This window comes from Chiloscyllium punctatum, chromosome 8 (genome assembly GCF_047496795.1).
Source record: "Chiloscyllium punctatum isolate Juve2018m chromosome 8, sChiPun1.3, whole genome shotgun sequence".
NCBI classification, from domain to species: Eukaryota; Metazoa; Chordata; class Chondrichthyes; order Orectolobiformes; family Hemiscylliidae; genus Chiloscyllium; species Chiloscyllium punctatum.
The window spans coordinates 17084829-17103877 of record NC_092746.1 but is presented as its reverse complement, the minus strand read 5'-3'; the positions used below and the strand labels follow the sequence as shown (position 1 = coordinate 17103877).

Here is a 19049-nt window from a genome sequence, read left to right as displayed (position 1 = left end):
ATAACAGGAAAGATTAAAATGGAAATCCTGTTGGAGAGACCAGCAGAACTTTGTTGATGTGGCCATGGAGTAAATGCTAAAATAGAGATCTGTGGGTGCTGGAGAATTGAAACAAATAAACACAAAATGCTGGCAAAACTCAGCAGGTCTGGTAGGAGGTGTGGAGAGAAAAGAGAGTTAATGTTTTGACTCGAGTGACTCTTCATCCGAACTGATAACAGCTCTGAAAGATGGTATTTATGCTGATGACTTGGGGGGGGGGGGGGGGGATGGGTAGGAAAATAATGGGTGGATAGGTGGAGAGGCAGCCCAGAGAGAGAGACAGACAGACACACAGAGAAGGAGAAGAAAAGATTGGCTGAGAAGGAGATTGTTGATATTAAATCTGGGAAGAAGAGAAGCTGTGTAAGTGTTAATGGAGAGTATTGATATGTGGAAATGATTTGACTGTGATGAATGCAAACTGTTTCTTTCCAAGACCTGGGTGTGCAGATACATGATAGATATGGAAGGGCATGTTCATTCCCCTCTAAAATTGTTAATCTGTATGTTTAGTCCTGAAGGTTGCAACATTTCCAAGTGCAGGATGAAATGTTATCATCCAGCTTGCATTGACCCTCACTAGAGCACTTTAGTAGGCCCGAGTCAGAGATTTTAGCATGAAAACTCAATGTGCTGAAGTGGCAAACTTTGGGGTCACTTTCATCGACAGAAACTTTGATGGACAGGTATTCCACAAAGTGATCTCGTAATCTGCGTTTTGTCTCCCCTGTCCTTCCAAAGGTGTGATGCCCAGAATTGCTCAGAATATTCCAAGTGTGATCAAACCATGCATTATGTAGGTTGAAGCATCTCCTTGTATTTATTTCCTCTGAATACAAATGTTCCAATGTCATTAGCCTTCTTTTTGGTTTAGTTTCTGTAAGAATTGCTAACATTTCATTGATCTTTAAATCCAAGCCTCCAGTATCTCTTGGGGGTCAAAGTGATTCTAACTTCCACCTACTTTGATCTTATTCTGAGCAATTCTAGGCATCACACTTTTGGAAGGACAGGGGAGACAAAATGCAGATTATGAGACCACTTTGTGGAATACCTGTCATCAGCTGAAAGATTTTGAGATGTTTCAAGTCACAATATCCTGAATTATTTTGTCTGGTTGTTGCATGGATGTTCTAGAGATGTTTGAAAGCAAATGTTTATGGGGCCAGCTGATCCTGGGGATTGTTCGCTCTTTCGGGATAGTTTCTTTCTCACTATTACTTTCAATGTATCAATTTTGTTGTGTTCTTCTGCCTGATTAAATAATTGTTTTTTGGGCCTTGTTGTCGTTTGCTGTGAATGCTGAAACAAAGTAATTAATTAACATGTCTGTATTTTCATAACTGCACTTCATTGTTAAGGAATCCATATTGATCAGATTTTCTTTCTCATAATGCAGTTGTTCATTTGCAAGTTACTTGTTACACTCCCCCTTTGCTCCTTTCTTTTCTTTAATTTTCCTTTAACTTAAAACATCAGCATGGTGGCTTAGTGGTTAGCACTGCTGCCTCACGTTAACAAGGACCTGGGTTTAATTCCACCCTTGGGTGACTGTATGCAGTTTGCATATTCTCTCAATGCTTGTCCAGTTTTCTCCCACAGTCCAAAGATACGCAGGTTCAGTAGACGGCTGATATTAAATTCCCCGTAGATTCTGCAGACTAGGCGGATTAGCCATGGAAAATGCAGGGTTGCAGGGACAGGTTTGGGGTGGGTGGGGGGACTGAGTGGGACGCTGTTCAGAGGGTCAGTGTGGACACGAGGGACCGAATGTCCTGCTTCCATACTGCAGGGATTTCCTGATTCTAGAGACTTTCTTTTTTTCTTAACTTCTTGGCTTCTCCTTTTTCTCTGCCTTCTCCTTTTGCCTCCTTTTGCACCCTGCATATGTGCACAGTGAAATTAACAGGACGCTGTGGACTGGCTGGAAAACATTAACTCAGTATGGGGTTGGGAAGGCATTGACACATTTTTGTAACTTTAATGATCTTTTTTGTGAAGCTCTTTTACTTGATGTATTTTTCACATTCCTAATTTAGCTCATTATTTTCCTTACACAGTATGGTGTTGGCTTTCTGCTTGAAGAAATAGTTATAAAAATTAGGAAGCCTGTTTGATCTCTGGGCAGCGTCCTTATTTTCAGAAAGTATGTTATGAAACAAAAATAGCCAAAAGAGTGTGTTTGGCAGTCAAGAAAAAGGTTGTTTTTATTTAAGTTCAAAATTAAATGCTATTCCATTTTCACTTTGTTTTCAAGTACTGAATTTAAGAAAGCATTCCATTCCACAAGACAAAAGAAGTAGAAATCTTTTTTTTAAAAAAAAAGTTAAAATGCATATTTACATATTACATTGTAACTTGGTTACAATGGGTGGAGTCTTACAAATGATGTGGACTGTGGTGAGACATGGCAGATATGCGCAAGAAATTTAGGGAAACTGAGTTCAACATCAGAAACTACGCACTACATCTTTTCTGTGTAGTAAGATTCTCACCAAGTAACAGTTGTTACAATACAGGGTAAACCCCCCTGCTGAATTTAAACCAGCAACACAGAAAAGATTTATCCCGTGCAGTAATCTGTGAAAATTAGAGAGGCCAAGTACTGTTTAAAGTAAAAATTAACCACTTTATTTCTTAGAGTCTAACAGAGAATAATTAAATAACAACTAACTACGACTCCTTCCTCTCACCTATCTTTTACTTTCCCCTCTATAATAGTAGTCTGATCAAACCCCGGCTTAAGATTTACCAAAAATTCATATTTCAAAACCAGGCAGCTGTCGAATCTTCCCTTTGTATCTGCCTCTGTAGATTTTCTTCTTAGGGATTTCGGTTTCACAGGTCATTGATGGATAAAGGTATCTTTAAGAGTTTCGGGCAGTCTGTACATGCTGGTGGCTTGGCAGTTCTCTTCACTTTTTGCTTCGTGCTGTGACTTATGATAGTGAGATCTGGTAACTACGCAGTCTATTCAAGCCATTAATGCTCAGGGGACATATACGGTTACATACAAGTGTGTGACCTCTAGTCAGTTGTGTAGGGCTAGCATAAGCAGTGTGGGGAACCTCACCTCATAATTTGGGTCCTCTAAAGTGATCAGGCATCTGGTCAGTCATGCATAGGGGCAGCTCATTGTTCTCTGTTAAGTCTGGGGTGAATACACTTTTGGGGTCTGTGCACTGATCATTTGAGAATGGTGCAGGGGATTCATTGCCAAATGGGGGTGGTGCAGTCAAGGCTGCTGAGAGAAAGCAGTGGCATGTGTGGAGCTGGTGACGACAAGGAAATAGCGAGGGCTGCAGATGCCGGAAAGCCAGAGTCGATACTACGAGGAGCTGGATAAAGCACGATGGGTCAAGCAGCATCAGAGGAGCTGATGTTTCAGGTCAGAATCTTTGGTCAGAACCTGAAACGTTGACTGCCCTACTCCTCTGATGCTGCTTGGCCTGCTTTCCATTTTCCAGCTCCACGCTGTATTAATGCTGGTGACAAGGACTTTGGGAGAATCATCAGAGGGTATGAGAAACCACATTGGTAGGCTGTGGGAAATGAACCTTCCAAGCTCAGCGAGCAAACCTACATCCAGAACCTCAACCTGAGCTACAAATCTTCTCAAAACTTACTAACATGGGTAGGCTGTGGAAGGGTGTGTGTGGTTGGTAAGGGGCCAAGCTGTCCATCTTCCTGACAAAGCTCAGTTGCATCGGGAACAACAAGCCAGGCAGGACCTGATTGACAACTGTGTGCAGTTCTGGTTGCCTCACTGTGTAGGAAGGATGTGATTGCACTGAAGAGAATGCAAAGGAAATTGACCAGGGTGTTGCGGAGGTTAGAAAATCTTCACCACAGAGAGAGACTGGATAGGCTTGGGTTGTTTTCTTTCAAGTAGATGAGAATGAAGGGAGACTTGATTCAGGTGAATAAGATGATAAGTGACATGCATAGGATGGATAGGAAGCAGCCACTGAAGAAGGGCCGTAATGAGGGAGCATATTTTTAGCCTGAAGGGCAGGATGTTGAGAGTATTTGAGGAAATCTGTTTTGACGCAGAGGGCAGTAGGAATCTCAAATGCACTGTCTTGGAAGCCAGTAGAGGTGGGTAACTTCAAACATTATAACAAGTGTCTGGATGAGCACTTGAAATGGCGCAATATTCAATGCCATTGGCCAAAGTGCTGGAAAGTGAGATTTGTGTAGATAGGCCAATGCAGATGAGGGGCAGAAGGGCCTTTTTCTGTATAATCTCTATGATCTGGTTGCAGTAAGCTAATGTACAAAGCTAATGTGAAATAGTCATTGGTTTGTGACGTGGGTGTAATCTGCAGCCTCTGTTGGTTTTGCTTGTGTTGTTTTCAGTTGGCTGTAAATAAAAGCTCACATTTGCAATTATTAGCTTGTCTGCATACAATTTTTCCTTGTTTAACAATGTCAAGATGGGGTCTGCATTAGGATTTATGTTAGAGTAGCAGTGCCAGGAGGGGCGGGGAGGTGTGGAGGGGGCAGTGGTGTTTGGATGAGATGTAGCAAGAGCAAGTAAAGTCTGTGTTATGATGACTAAAGAGCAACAGGAGCCAGAGAATGGAGGTTGTGCATGTGAGGGAGTATTAGCCATGCCGGCCATTAGCGATGAGCCCTGTAGCTTGGTGATTATTGACCATCGATGGCCACTGGCCATTTCCTAGCCAGTGAGGAATGAAAGGGCTGAATCAATTTTTGTAAACTGGGGAAACAGTAGAAAATTGAAAATTATCCATAATCTTGTATTCTTTTGTATTTAACCAAGAGTTGTCTGCAATACAACAGAGTTGTTTTTAGACTTACCAGTTTTTATTTAGTGTATGCCTGAAAATAGAGCAGAGAACCGTTCAGCAAAGGAATAGGCCCTTTAGCCAGTGATGCTGTGCTGAACATAATGCCAAGTTAAACTAATCCCTTCTGCCTGCCCATGGTCCATACCCCTCCATTTCTTGTTTGTTCATGTCTGTATGTAAAAGTTCCTTTAATGTCCCTATCTTATTTTCCTCCATCACTACCCCTGGCAGCATGTTCAAGGCACCTACCACTCTGGAAATAAAACTCTCATCACCTTTGAATCTGCACCTCTCTAGTTTAAATGCATGTCCTCTAGTATTAAACATTCTAACTCTGGGGGAAATAAGGTTCTGACTGTCAATCCTATCCACGCCCCTCATAATTTTATGAACTTCTATCTGGCCTCCCCTCAGTATCCGCCACTCCAGAGAAAAACAACCCTCATTTTTCTAGCCTCTCCATGTAGCTAATACCCTCTAATCCAGACAGCATCCTGGTAAAACCTCCCTGCATTCTCTCAAAAGCTTCCACATCCTTCCTGTAATGTGGCAACCAGAATTGAACACAATACTCGAAGTGCGGCCTAACCAAATTTTATAAAGCTGCAATGTGACTTCCTGACTCTTGTACTCAGTGTCCCAACCAATAAAAGCAAGCATGCCACAGATGTTTGTCACAGGCCTATCTACTTGCATGAAAACTTTTAGAGAACTATGGACTTGAACCTCAAGATCCCACTGTACATCAATGCTGTTCAGGGTCTTGCCGTTAACTGTGAATACTTGTCCTTAACATTTGACTGGGTTCAAGGAGCTATGGACGTGGTTCAGCACCTCACTTGGTAAGATTAAACTGCATCTGCCATGTCTCTGCTCATATTTGCAGCTGATCTGTATCCTGCTGTATCCTTTAACAACCTTCTACACTATCCACAACTTCCCTGATCTTTGTGTCATCTCTAAACATAGTAACCCACCCATCTACATTTTCATCCACGTCATTTATATAAATCACAAACCACAGAAGTCCCAGTAAAGCTCCCTGCGGGACACTATTAATCGTGGGCCTCAAACCAGAAAACACCCTTCCACCACTACATTCTGCCTTCTATGGGCGAGCCATTTCTCAATCCAAATGGCCCAGATACCATGGGTCTCACGCATTTTATTCTTTTGAATGAGTCTACCATGAGGTATCTTCTCTGAAGCCTTAGTAAAATCCACAGAAACAACATTCACTCGCTACTCTTATGGATCACCCTTCATCACCACCTCAAAAAAAATGAATCAAATTAAAAGACGTGATCTGCCCCACATAAAGCCATGCTGACTGGCAAAACAAATTGGAAGAAAGTGAGAACCGCAGGTGCTGGGAGAGTCGGAGTCGAAAAGAGTGGCCCTGGAAGAGCACAACAGTTACTCCAGCAGCATCCTAGGAGCAGGAGAGTCAACATTTCAGGCATAAGCCCTTCAGGAATGTGGAATGGGAAGGGGGAATGAGAGATGAATGGGTGGGAGGTGGGGGTGGGTCTTGGGGGAAGATGGGGGGGGGGTGGGATGGTGGTTGCAGGTGGCGGATAATAGTAATAGGTCGGTGGGGAGGGTAGTGCGGATAGGTGGGATAAGTCAAAGCAAATTGTTTGATCTGTTTCCCAAGTTTGCTATTGAATCTAACATTGTTGTCAGAAACAGGAAAGTCACAGTCACTTCATTGAGAGTTTTCTATATATCACCCCCAGTAGCAACAGAGATACGGAGGGGCAGATTGGGAGGCAGATTTTGGAAGGATGCAGAAATTACAGGATTGTTATGGGTGAATTCAACTTCCCTAATATTGATCGATGAATATCTATCGGTAGGAGAGCACTTCAGTGATAGTGATCACAACTCTCTGGCTTTTACGATAGTCATGGAGAGGGATGGGAGCAGACCATATGGAAAAGTATTTAATTGGAGGAAGGGGAATTACAATGCTGTTAGGTAGGAACTGTGGAGCATAAATAGGGAACAAAGATTCTCGGGGAAATGCATGACAGAAATGTGGAGATTGTTTAGGAGCAGTTGCTGCTGGATAGGTTTGTCCCACTGAGGCATGGAAACTGTTACTGTGAAGGAACCTTGGATGATAAGTGATGTGGAAGATTTAGTCGAGAGGAAGAAGGAAGCTTACTGAAGGTTGAGGAAGCAAGGATCAGACAGGGCTCCAGAGGGTTGCAAGATAGCCAGGAAGGAACCAAAGAATGGACTTGAGAGCTAGAAGGGGCATCAAAAAGCCTTGGATAGGATTAAGGAAAACCCCAAGGCATTCCACACTTATATGAGGAACAAGAGGATAGCCAGAGTGAGGGTAGGGCTGATCAGGGATAGTGGAGAGAAGTGGACCTTGTTGTTTGTGAGGCCAGCATAAAACCGTCTCATACGCTCGAACAGATTCAAGTTAAGGAGGAGGATGTGCTAGAAATTTTGAAAAACAAGAGGATAGATAAGCCCCCTGCGCCTGATGTATACCTTAGATTACTACGCGAAGCAAGGGAAGAGATTGCTGGACCTTTAGCGATGATCTTTGCATCCTCAGTGCCCACTGGAGTAGCACCAGATGATTGGAGGGTGGCAAATGTTATTCTCTTGTTCAAGAAAGGGAATAGGAATAACCATGGAAATTGCAGACCAGTCAGTCTTACATTAGTGGTGGGAAAATTATTGGAGAGGATTTATTTGGAAAACCCTAGTTTGATTAGACATAGTTAGCATGACTTTGTGAGGGACAGGTCATGCCTTAGATGCCTTATTCAATTCTTGGAGGATGTGACGAAGCACATTGTTGACATAAGAGAGTGGATGCGGTGTATACGGACTTTAGCAAGGCATTTGATAAGGTTTCCCATGGTAGGCTCATTCAGAAAGTAAGGAGACATGCAGGAAAATTTGGCTATCTGGATACAGAATTGGCTGGCCCATAGAAGACAGTGGTGGTAGATGGAAAGTACACAACCTGGAGCTCGGTGACCAGTGGTGTTCTGCAGGTATCTGTGCTGGGACCTCTGCTCTTGACGATTTTATAAATGACTTGGATGCGAGTGAAAAGGTGGGTTAGTACATTTGTTAATGACACGAATTGTGTGGAGGGCTGTTGTAGGTTGCAATGGGACATTCAGGTAGGTTCTGGATGAGTGGTGCTGGAAGAGCACAGCAGTTCAGGCAGCATCCATTGACAGGATGCAGAACTGGGACAAGATTAGAGTGGTGCTGGAAAAGCACAGCAGGTCAGGCAGCATCTGAGGAGCACGAGAATCGGGCAGGAGCCCTTCATCAGGAATTAGCTTTTGCCTCGGATGCAGAACTGGACTGAGAAGTGGCAGATGGCATTCAACTGTGAAGTGATTTGTATTGAAGGCTGAATTTGGATGCAGATTACAGGATTAAAGGCAGGATTCTTGACAGCGTGGAGGAACAGAGGGATCTTGGGGTCCGGGTCCATGTCCATAGATCCCTCAAAGTTGCCAGCCAAGTTGTCGAGAAGGAGTATGGTGTGTTGGCTTTCATTAACAGGGGGATTGAGTTCAAAGAGCCATGAGGTTATGCTGCAGCTCTGCACAGCCCTGGTTTGAGCCCACTTGAAATATTGTGTTCAGTTCTGGTCGCCTCATTATAGGAAGGATATGGAAGCTTTAGAAAAGGTGCAGAGGAGATGTACCAGGATAGTGCCTGGACCGTAGGGCAGGTCTTATTAAGAAAGGATGAGGGAGCTAGGGCTTTTCTCATTGGAACAAAAAAGGACAAGAGGTGATGAGATGGAGGTGTACATGATGATGAAAGGCGTAGAGTGAATAAGCAGAGACATTTTCCCAGGGTGGAAATGGCTATCACGAGGGTGCATAATTATAAGATGATGAAAGGAAGATCTGAGGTGGGTGCCAGAGTTAGGCTCTTTACAGAGAGAGGTAGGTGCATGGAATACCCTGCCAGCAGTAGTCATCGAATCAGATACATTAGGGCCATTTAAGCGACTATTAGATAGCACATGGATGAGAGTAGAATGCAGGGTATGAAGTTTAGTTTGATCTTAAAGTAGGATAAGGTCAGCACAACATTGAGAGCTGAAGGGCCTGTACTGTGCTTTACTGTACTATGTTCTGTTGGTACCTGCTGCATTGCCAATACTTATCTGGGTGTGCAGCAGCCTTTTCAAGATAGTGTGAGTGCCAAGAATGCCAGTCTTTCAGTGGATATTCGTTGTGTAAATTCTTTTTAGAAAGGCAAGTGGTAAGATAGGGTAGAATTGGGCTGAAGGTCTGCCATTGGTGTGAGGTATTGGTAAGATATGGTGAGAGATCATACGAAGAAAAACTCGCCTAGAAACTTGACAACACTGACACTTAGCCAGAAAAAGTAACATCTAGTCCATTATTACAGGTACATTTGTGAAAGCAAGAAATGTTACTCAGTTGTGCTTCATCTTTGCTCACACAATCCCTAATACCTGTGTAAACAGTACAACGTTTTGCAGAAGGTTAAGCCACAATAATGTTAGGTGCATTAGTCAGAGGGAAATGGGTCTGGGTGGGTTACTCTTTAGAGGATCAGTGTGGGCTTGTTGGGCCAAAGGGCCTGTTTCCATACTGTAGGGGAATCTAATCTGCATCTAATCTAAACTCACAGATGCTTGAGTTTTTGTGATTTTTTTTCAACTTCTGTTTAATGTATTGTCATATATAAAAAAAATGCTCTGTTATAAGATCTTCAATGTTCACATTGACCCAAGTGCATGAGTACTTGTTAATTGAAATGAACACGTTGGTCTGGTTTCATACAAGTGACAGCTTGCTGTTATGACATGGCGGTGTACCCCTGTGTTAATTAAACCAAAAACCCAGAAAAGCTCAGCTCACCTCGTAATCTGTTAAAGTATGAGTGACAGAGAACTCCAAAATTCCACTGTTTAAAGAAAGATAATATCAACTTGTTCCTTAACTCTAAAAGTGAACATTAAACAACAACCACTCTCAACTCTCAGCCTACCTTTACCTTAACTGCTTGTTATCTGCTTCCAACTTTATAACAATATTAATTCCAATAAAAACCCCTATTAAAATTGCATCAATTTAATTTCAAAACCACACATTAGCTGTTGTCTCTGGTGTCATCCTCCTTTTTGCAGTTACTCTCTTTTAAAATGCCTGCTTTTTTTATGCCACAAAGATCAGATCGTCTCATTGGTTCAGTGTTAGCAAAAGCAATGACTTTAAACTTTATTAGGTTTTAGTATCCTGGAGCATAATTTAAACTGATTAACTTTGAATCCTTGTCAAAACAGCAACCAGCTCAGGTATCTATTTCATAGTCACATGTTATATATTTTCAATTTTCCAGTACACTGAGACTGCTATGATTTGGAGATGCCGGTGTTGGACTGGGGTGTACAAAGTTAAAAATCACACAACACCAGGTTATAGTCCAACAGATTTAATTGGAAGCACACTAGCATTTGGAGCATCGCTCCATCAGGTGATAGTGGCGGGCTCAGTCCTAACACACACAATTTATAGCAAAAATTTGCAGTGTGATGTAACTGAAGTCATACATTGGAAAAATTGATTGTCTGTTAAGTCTTTCATCTGTTTGAATGTTTCATTCCTTTCATGTGTAAATCACAAAACCTTTTTTAAAATGTTGCATTCTCAGGTTAGCTGTTAACAATGGTGATAGCTAGACAAGATGTTGAAGGTGTTGGCCCCCTGTGTTCTCTGTCTATGCCATGATGTTTAGATTGATTCTAATCTAAAGAGTGGGATAAGGAGTTCTACATGAATTCATGCAGTTTTTGAGCAAAGTACAATGTAACCCTGCAAGTACAAATTCACCCCATAAAATATATGTGTGCATGTGGGTCTTTGTCTGTGTGTGTGTGTATGTGTATGAGTGTGTGTCTCTGTCTGTCTGTCTGTCTGTCTAGGTTGGAGGTCATGAGTGTGAGAAAGTGTATGTGTGTGTATAGTGAGTGTAGAGTGTCTTGAGTCTGTGAGGGTGTGCATGTGTGAGTGTGGGAATGTGTGTGTCGGTGTGTGCATCTGTGTATATGTGTGTTCGTGTGTATGTTTGTATAAGAGTGCCTGTGAGAGTGTGTGTGTGTGTGTGTGTGTGTGTGTGTGTGTAGGAGTATCGGTGTGTGTATAGTGCAATGGTGATCACCTGTAATGTGACATGAATCCAAGGTCCTTTTTGAGGCTCTCCCTATAGCTACCGAACTTAGCTATCAGCCTCTGCTCGGCCACTTTCACTGCTGCCTATTCCGAAGTCCGCCTTGGAGGATGGTCACCCGAAGGTCCGAGGTCGAATGTCCTGGACCACTGAAGTGTTCCCCAACTTGGAGGGAACCCTCCTGTCTGTTGATTATTGTGCGGTGCCCATTCGTCCATTGTCATAGCCTTTGCTCGGTTTCCCCCATGTGCCATGCCTCAGGGCATCCTTGTCTGCAGCATATAAGATAGACAACGTTGGCTGAGTCACATGAGTACCTGCCATGTACGAGGTGGGAGGTGTCCCCAAGCATAATGGCGGTATCTATGTCCACACTCTGACATGTCTTGCAGCACCTACCGTGACAGGGTTGTATAGAGTTGTCCTGAGAGCCGGGCAGCTTGCTACGAACAACAATCTGTTTGAGGTTTGGCGGTTGTTTAAAGGCAAGTAGTGGAGGTGTGGGGAAGGTCTTGGCGAGGTGCTAATTCTCATTGATAATGTGTTGCAGGTCACAAAGAACATGGTGTAGTTTTTCAGCTCCTGGGAAATACTGAACAACGAAGGGTACCCTGTCAGTTGCAGCACGTGTCTGTCTCCTGAGGAGGTTATTTCGGTTCCTTACTGTGGCACGTTGGAACTGGCAGTCGATGAGTTGGGCATCGTACCACGTTCTTGTGAGGGCATCCCTGAGTACTTCCAGGTGTCCGTCACGTTCCTCCTCATCTGAGCAGATCCGGTGTATGCGTAGGGCTTGTCCATAGGGAATGGCTGTTTTAATATGTTTTGGGTGGAAGCTGGAGAAGTGTAGCATTGTGAGGTTGTCTGTGGGTTTGCGGTAGAGTGTGGTGCTGAGGTGTCCATCCTTGATGGAGTTGCATGTGTCCAAGAATGAGACAGATAGTCGAGAGTAGTCCATGGTGAGTTTGATGGTGGGATGAAACATGTTGATGTCTCTGTGTAGTTTTATCAGTGACTCCTCGCCATGGGTCCAGAGAAAGAAAATGTCGTCAGTGTACCTGGTGTACAATGTTGGTTGGAGATCCTGCATAGAGAAGAAATCTTGTTCGAACTTGTGCATAAAAATGTTGGCATATTGGGGTGCAAATTTGGTCCCCATGGCTGTTCCACATGTCTGGATGACACATATATTTTGTGGGGTAAATTTGTACTTTCAGGGTTACATTGTACTTTGCTCAAACACTGCATGAATTCATGTAAAACTCAGTTATCTCACTTTTTAGATTAGAATCAATCTAAACATCATGGCATAGACCGAGAACACAAGGGGCTAACACCTTCAACATATTGTCTAGCTATCACCATTGTTAACAACTAACCTGAGAATGCAACGTTTTTAAAAAAGGTTTTGCGGCTTACACATGAAAGAAGTGAAACAATCATGGCATTCAAACAGAAGAAAGACTTAACAGACTATCAATTTTTTAATGTATAATTTCAGTTACATCACACTGCAAATTTTTTGCTATAAATTGTGTGTTAGAATTGCACCCTCCACTATCACCTGATGAAGGAGCGACGCTCCAAAAGCTTGTGTGCTTCCAATTAAACCCATTGGACTATAACCTGGTGTTGTGTGATTTTTAACTGAGACTGCTAGTTAGTCATTTTACAGGCGCTTATAAGCGGTCAGTGCAAAACAGCATTTATTCTCTCTTAAAGGTACAGTACATGCCTTCAACTTGATAACATTGCGTTCTCAGTTATTTGAATCCATTGCTATGACAATTGAAAATGATTGAATTGTACATCAGGTTAGTCATTATCTAGAGAAAAGCCAGGTTCATATATGATTTAATCGATATTAAAGACCGGTTTGGTTCTGCGGGATGTGTCTACTGCGAATGTTAATTTGTTTTTTCACTGCCCAGCTGCTAATTTCCTCATATTTTCAACATTTACAGTTTCTTTCTTCTCACACAAATTACTGCATTTGTACTTTGAATTGTAGTTGTTTTTAGTTTACCAATGGTATCAAGCTAACTTTTTGAAGATATTAATTCATGGATATAAAGAGTACAATTAAAACACCATATATTTGGAGAAAATAAGATGTTTTTAACTCTTTTCAACTAACAGTTATCAATACTAAACAGAAGTCAATGCATTTTAATCTTTTATTCTGCAGAGATGTTTTATTTATCTGAAAAAGAGAATTACTATTATTTGAGACAGTTTGGATGTATTGTGGATAATGCAATTGATGACCAGCGGACCTTTCAGGAAGTTATGGTAAGATGTTTAACATTGGTGATGGAGCATTGTCTTAATGACCATTCTTAGTTCATTGTGTACTAATAAATATTTCATTTACTGCCACAAATATTTTTGTACTCCTTCATGCTCTTGATGAGGTGATGACACTAACTAACTTCCTAACTTGAGGTCCATCTGAGGTAGTTCTACCCACTGTGATAGGGAAGGAAATTGTAAAGGGAGTGTCAATTTTTCATTCTGTCAGATATCCTCTCAGGAAGCTTTTGTTAATCCTTTAGATTAATATGTCACTCAAGTTTCTTGTTGCCTACAGTTGGTTTGTGCTTTTTAGAAGTGATTGAGGTTTAAGACTAACTCTCTTACTATTGTTGTGACCTAACATGCTACAGCACTTTTTTCTTATATTTGAAGATTTCAAAGTTGTGTTCTTTTTAAGAGAGCAATTTATTTTTGATAGATTTTTGTTCTTTGTTTTGGTGTAATAATCAATGTGTTAGAGCCTGGGGATCGGCTTATACAACTATGAAAAATGTGCATAACCCTTCGTGTTGATTCACATTTTTTATTCAATCATGGAATGAGGGTGTCACTGGCCTAGACCAGCACTTATTGTCCATCTCTAATTACCCAGAGGGCAGTTAAGAGCTGACTGCATTGCAGTGAGTCTGGAGTCATATGTAGGCCAGACCAGACAGTGCTGGCTGTTTCCTATCCTGAAGGACATCAGTGAACCAGGTAGTTTTTCTCACAATCGACAATGGTCATCATTAGACACTTAATTTCAGATTTATATTGAATTCAAATTTCACCATTTGCCACAGTGGGATTCAAAAAGAGGTCCCCAGGACATTACTTGGGTCACTGGATTAACAGACCAATGATTTAACCACTAGGCTGTCACCTTCCCTGGATTGCAGATTTCATCAGCATAATGCTTTCACTTTTACTTCCCTTCATTTCACGTGATGCAGAATATTAAAGTTGTGTAATTTAAAAAAATTATAGAGACCCAATACATGAACTATCCACCTTTCAATTAGTTTGTTCTTATTCATATCATGTGGGTATCCCCATCACTGAGAAGACCATGGTGAGCTCCCTCCTTGAGCCACTACAGTTCCTTGGATGGAGGTGTGTTCATAGAGCTGTTAGAATAGAACATCCAGTGAATTGGAGGAACTGTGCTGCAGTTCCATATTAGGATGGTGTGTGGCTTACAGAGGAACTGGGTGCTTCAAGCATTTGTCCTTTTTGACTGGTAAGCATGATAGCTTTGGAGGATGCTTTCAGAGAAACTTTGGTAGGTTGCTTTGTCCTGGACAGTTTTAATATTCATGAGTGTTGTTGCAACTGCACTCGTGCATGCCAGTTGCAATTATTTATCATGCTTCTGACTTATTTCTTGTCAATGGTGGGTAGACATGGCAGAGATAAGACGTCATTTATACATCACGGATCTCCTAGTTTCTGATGTTTTGTAGATGCAGTACACATGTTTCTTGTCCAGTTCAGTTTCTAGTTAGTGGAAACTCCAGAATGTTGTGGCAGATTCAGCAATGGTAATGCCACTAAACATCAAGGGGCAATGTTTGTGCATTGCTGCTTTATTGGAGATGGTCATTGCCAAGCTGTTGTGTGGTGTGGATGTTAATTTACAATTTACCAATTCAAATCTGGACGTTGCAGCACATGGACACAGGTTGCTTTAGTTCTGAGAAGTTGTGAATGATACTGAATGTTTTGCAATCGTCAACAAACATCTCCACATCAGACTTAAATGGAGGGTAGGCCATTGAAGGAGGTGAACATGGTTGGGCCTAGGTTACCAGATCCTATCAACTCTATTCTGAATCAGAGAAAGTAAAGTAAGCGGCTAGTCTGAGAATCAGAATAACCTTTTATTGTCAGACATAATCAAAGAGTATAGTGAAAAATTTATACATCACCAATTGCAGTGCCATTTCTAATTTTGATCCAGTGCAAATGATCCACTGTGGATCTCTCCTCAAACAGATGGCTTGAGATGTTAGAGTGAGCACTTAATGAAATAAAGCTCAAGTACTGACCTAACTCTGTGGGAGCAAACCCATTGTGCCATCGTGTTAGTTTGAGTATCTTTGAAGGTCATTGTTGCAAGACGTGTACGCAGATAAAATAGGAGCAGGAGTTGGCGATTCAGCCCTTCCAGGATTAGTGGTGCTGGAAGAGCACAGCAGTTCAGGCAGCATCCAAGTAGCTTCGAAATTGATGTTTCGGGCAAAAGCCCTTCATCAGGAATCCTGATGAAGGGCTTTTGCCCAAAACATTGATTTCGAAGCTACTTGGATGTTGCCTGAACTGCTGTGCTCTTCCAGCACCACTAATCCAGAATCTGGTTTCCAGCATCTGCAGTCATTGTTTTTTACCTTGTTGATTCAGCCCTTCCAGCCTGCTCCACCGTATAAAATCAATAATCTTTTCCTGCTTTCACCCCATACCTTCTGATCCCTTTTTAGCCCTTGGAAATTCAACCCCCGCCCCGCCATCTCCCTCCTTTTCGACAATATTCAATGTCTTAGCCACAACCAATTTATGTGGCAGACTCTGCTACAATCTCACTAGTCTCTGGGTGAAGAAGCAGCTCCTTGTTTCAGTCCCAAGTGGCTTATTTATTACAACAGTCAAATTGAATTAACCTTCCAACCAACATCTATGTTCATAACATAGTAAAATTAGAAAACTCAATGACACTCAAAATACACCCTCAAATGTTACCTAACCAGACTTGTTGACTAACAAGTACAACTTTGTGAACACTCGAGACTAGAGCAACAGGTTTACAGCTCAAATAAAAGACTTAACAAATAGTAACAATACAATGAACAGCACAAAGGTAAACAACAGCAGTGGAAAAGTGCTTTTCTGACAGGAGATCTGCAACCAGTTGTGTTTTGCAGGGATCAGTGCTGGGAGCCCTGTTGTTTGTAACATGTCTTGTATATGATTAGATTAGATTAGATTAGATTACTTACAGTGTGGAAACAGGCCCTTCGGCCCAACAAGTCCACACCGCCCCGCCGAAGCGTAACCCACCCATACCCCTACATCTACATCTACCCCTTACCTAACACTACGGGCAATTTAGCATGACCAATTCACCTGACCTGCACATCTTTGGACTGTGGGAGGAAACCGGAGCACCCGGAGAAAACCCACGCAGACACGGGAGAACGTGCAAACTCCACACAGTCAGTCGCCTGAGGCGGGAATTGAACCCGGGTCTCCGGCGCTGTGAGGCAGCAGTGCTAACCACTGTGCCACCGTATATCACTGATTGTAGGAGGATGTAGGTGGTCTGCTTCATAAGTTCTCAGATGACACTACGGATGGTGAAGAGAATTGCCAGAGTACAGAAGGATATAGATAGGTTGGAGACTTGAAGGAAGAAATGACAGATCAAACTTAATCTGTCCTGAGACCAGTGGAGTGCCACATGGATTGGTGCTGGGTGCACTACTTTTCGTCGTTTATATACATGGTTTGGATGTAATCATAAGAGGTATAGTTACTAAGTTTGCAGATGACACCAAAATTGGGGGTGCAGTGGACAGTGAAGAAGGTTACCTCGGATTACAACAGGATCTGGACCAGATGGGCCAATGGGCTGAGAAGTGGCAGATGGAGTTTAATTCAGATAAATGTGAGGTGCTGCATTTTGGGAAAGCAAATCTTTGCAGGACTAATACACTTACTGGTAAGGTCCTAGGGAGTGTTGCTGAACAAAGAGATCTTGGAGTGCAGGTTCATAGCTCCTTGAAAGTGGAGTCGCAAGTAGATAGGATAGTGAAGAAGGTATGCTTTCCTTTATTAGAGTATTGTGTATAGGATTTGGGAGGTCATGTTGCGGCTGTACAGGACATTGCTTAGGCCACTTTTGGAATATTGCATGCAATTCTGGTCTCCTTCTATTGGAAGGCTGTTGTGAAACTTGAAAGGGTTCAGAAAGGATTTACAAGAATGTTGCCAGGGCTGGAGGATTTGAGCTATAAGGAGAGGTTGAATAGGCTGGAGCTGTTTTCCCTGGAGCATCAGAAGTTGAGGGGTGACCTTAGAGGTTTATAAAATCATAAAGGGATAGGATAAATTGGCAAAGTCTTTTCCCTGGGGTGGAGGAGTTCAGAACTAGAGGGCAAAGGTTTAGGGTGAGAGGGGAAAGATATAAAAGAGACCTAAGGGACAATGTTTGCATGGAGAGGGTGTTATGTAAGTGGAATGAGCTGCCAGAGGAAGTGGTGCAGGCTGGTACAATTGCAACATTTAAAAGGCATCTAGATGTGTAGATGAATAGGAAGGATTTGGAGGGATGTGGGCCAGGTGCTGGCAGGTGGGATTAGATTGGGTTGGGATATCTTGTCGGCATGGACGAGTTGGACCGAAGGGTTTGTTTCAGTGTTGTCCATCTCTGACTAAATGCAAAGTGATGCAGTTTGGAAAGTCTAAGTTTGGAGGGGAAGTATATAATAAATGACAGAACCCTGAGAAACCTTTAACATGCAGGAGATCTAGGCATACAGGTCCACAATACCCTGAAAGTGGCAACACAATTGGATAAGGTGGTCAAGAAAACGTTTGGCATGCTTGCATGGGGACATAAATTATATAAAAATTGGCAAGTCATGTTGCAGTTGTGTAGAACTGCAGTTCGATTAAATTTCGAATCTTCCATACAGTTCTGGTTGTCTGAAATGGTGCCTAGTTTGGAGAGGGTTTTAGCTATGAGGAGAGATTGGACAAATTGTTTGGTTTTCACTTAAACGTTGGAGATTGAGGGGTGATTTGACAGACGTTTAGGAAATTGAGAGGCATGGATAGAATGGATACCCAGTGTCTTTTTCCCCCGAGGTATAAATGTGAATAGATTTAAGGTAAAAGGGGGAATGTCTAAAGGAAATGTGAGAGGCAAGTTTTTTTTTCACATAGTGTGGTCTGTGCCTGGAATGCAATGCCAGAGGAGGTGTTACAAGTAGATAAAAGAGCAATGTTTAAGAGGTATCTTGACGGATACATGAACATGCAGGGAATAGATAGATGTGGACAATGTAGAGGCAGAAGGTTTTTAATTTAGAAAGATGTCATGTGTAGGTTCAGGCTTGGTGGGCTGAAGGGCCTATTCCTGTGCTATACTGTTCTTTGATCTTTTGTTTTAACAAGAAAATGTAATTAATGTCTGAAGTTTTAAAATGCAATCCTCTTTGGGGCCAAAATTAATCTCTCAAAGACAGACCACCCAGTCAGATGCAGTTAATGGGTAAATCAAAAGGGGGAAAAAAAAAGATGTAACTGGCCTGTTCACTTAAGCAGTTTCCACAATCTCTCAAATCACCAACATATGGGATTATTTCTTGTTTGATTTCTGAGAACACCAGATACATTCCAGTTTGTTCTGAGTAATAATTATTTGATTTTTTTTTTCTCTGAACTTTGGATAACTCGATGCTGAGAAGGCAACCAGGGAGCAAGTCAAAAATCACACGAGAATTTACGTATTAATCAATCAAAACCTGCAGCTCTAAATGATTGATTAAATACTTAATAGCCATCTTAGTTTGTTCAATGCATTCGTATATGTTGTATGATCTTTTAGTTATAAATTTTGTGTTCGATATACTCTCTTTCATTTACTTGCTGCCTGAAGGAAGAGTGGGGGCTCCCAAAGCTTGCAGTTTCTAATAAACCTGT

General features: G+C 42.0%; 1 protein-coding gene across 1 annotated transcript in view; it reads left to right on the top strand.

Moving 5' to 3' along the window:
* myo10 (myosin X) overlaps positions 1 to 19049 on the top strand; it is a 335499-nt gene that overhangs the window by 132546 nt on the left and 183904 nt on the right. Inside the window, exon 9 of the mRNA XM_072575194.1 lies at positions 13243 to 13346. Coding sequence (XP_072431295.1) covers positions 13243 to 13346 — 104 coding nt within the window. The remainder of the gene's footprint in view (positions 1 to 13242; positions 13347 to 19049) is intronic.